Source organism: Galeopterus variegatus, unplaced genomic scaffold (genome assembly GCF_000696425.1).
Source record: "Galeopterus variegatus unplaced genomic scaffold, G_variegatus-3.0.2 Scaffold55, whole genome shotgun sequence".
Taxonomy (NCBI): domain Eukaryota; kingdom Metazoa; phylum Chordata; class Mammalia; order Dermoptera; family Cynocephalidae; genus Galeopterus; species Galeopterus variegatus.
In genome coordinates, this window is record NW_007726166.1 from 439,542 (window position 1) to 441,237 (window position 1,696).

Here is a 1,696-nt window from a genome sequence, read left to right on the forward strand (position 1 = left end):
CAGCGGGAGCGCCGCCACGCTCCCAAGCGGCGCACTCTCCAGTGCGCCACCGGGCTGGCCCCCGGAGGGATTTTTATTTTTCTAAAGGCTCAGGGATTACAGCCTGGTCTTGGGAGGGGTGGATGGTGCAAGGAGGGGCCCCTGTGCTAGGCCTCTCAGGCCCTCTTCTGCAGGGTGGACGTACCTCGGGAGAACCTCAGCCCTTTGCCAGCAAACTCCGTTTTCAGGGCTTCCACGAACTTCTCCCGGATCTTCTCCTTCTGCAGAGCGGAGGGAGCAGATTGGGTCACCTGGCCTTTGTGGCACAGAGAGGCCTGAATCCAGGTCTGTGACTCTGATCCCTGCCAAGGGGGTGTGGAGGGAGGCTGAGGGATGGGGCAACCTGAGTCCCAGTCCGAGTGTCCACCTTGGCAGGGCTCAGTCCTGTCAGCCCCACACAGCTCAACCCCACAAACCCTGGGTCACACATGAGAAATGAGCGTGAGGAGTTCAGACTGGAAGCTGTCAATCAGTGGCAGTGGGTGCTCAGAAAGGGCTCAGCAGGATGCCCTGTGTCTGCTGAGCATCTGCCTGCCTGCGCTGGGATGGGCTGGGGGACTCAGCAGTGCCCAGGGCAGCTCTGCCCCACCCCGCCCCACCCCACTGAGCAGCACCTCTATAAACACGGAGTGGAGGACATTCACTCACTAGCCTGAGGACCCCTCTAGGCCTGACCCTGTTATGGCCATGGAGAGGAACAGCTGTGCTGAGCCTGAGGGGCAGCTGGACATGTAAACCAGCCCGACCAGACATCTGGGCTGCTGTGCTAATGGGGCCAGTGCCACAGGAACCAATGGGTCACTCGGTGTAGAGGCACTGCAGCAGAGGCACGAGGTGGCAGACCCCACCTGGCTCAAGCAGCGGCGAGAGCTGAACAGGACATTCAGCTGACAGAGGGCCTGGAGCCCAGGGTGGGGAGTTTGGACACATCCTGGGGGACCAAGAGCTGCACAGGATTTCAGAGCATGGGAATGGAGTGATTAGTGCTGCCTTTTAGTCAGAGCTGGGGAGGACTGAAACGGAGAGGCAGGCAGTGGCCAGCAGTTCGCAGCCTGGAGAAGTGGTGCAGGGAGGACATGAGCTATACAGCCAGACAGGACCCAGCCTGAGATCAAAGGCAGGCTGTCTAGGTTCCGGGCATGGCTGCTATGCTTCTCAGCTGTGTGACTGTGTGCAAGTCACCTGATCTCTGAGCCTATTTCCTAGACTAAGGAATGGAGAAGTAATGAATGACCCCTGCCTGCTTCCCTCTCGTGGAAAAGCAGAGATGAGGAATGTGAGCCTCCTCCAGCCTTGGCCTTGCCTTCCCAGCAGGTGAGTGGGCCTCAGGGAGGCCAGAGTCCCCACCAGAGGCCGCTCTGTGGGCCCAGGACTAGAGCTAAGTGTGCCCCAAGCTCTGAAGAAATGTTTCCACATGGCCAGCGTGGCTGCACCACCCCTCTCCGGAGAACCAGACTGGTCACTGGACAGTCCTACATGCCAAGTCCAGCCACAGCAGGGACCACCACTGTGACCTTGAGCTGGTCACTTACCATGTGGCCTCAGTGACTTCATCTAAGGAAAAGGACTACTTGTCTCTATCTCAGGGTTGGAAGGACTGGAGGGGACCTGGGCTGGTACAGGGCACTCAGATCAGGAATGTTCATGCCCTTCTAAA

General features: G+C 59.1%; 2 protein-coding genes across 4 annotated transcripts in view; one reads left to right on the top strand and one right to left on the bottom strand.

Moving 5' to 3' along the window:
• Positions 1 to 1,696, top strand: part of CSDC2 (cold shock domain containing C2, RNA binding) — a 23,869-nt gene that overhangs the window by 17,236 nt on the left and 4,937 nt on the right. The gene's annotated exons all lie outside the window — the stretch shown is intronic.
• The window catches only part of PMM1 (phosphomannomutase 1), a 9,410-nt gene that overhangs the window by 2,711 nt on the left and 5,003 nt on the right, over positions 1 to 1,696 (bottom strand). For both annotated transcript variants that reach the window (XM_008574170.1, XM_008574176.1), the window contains one exon: positions 185 to 260. In XM_008574170.1, the coding sequence (XP_008572392.1) occupies positions 185 to 260 (76 nt within the window). The remainder of the gene's footprint in view (positions 1 to 184; positions 261 to 1,696) is intronic.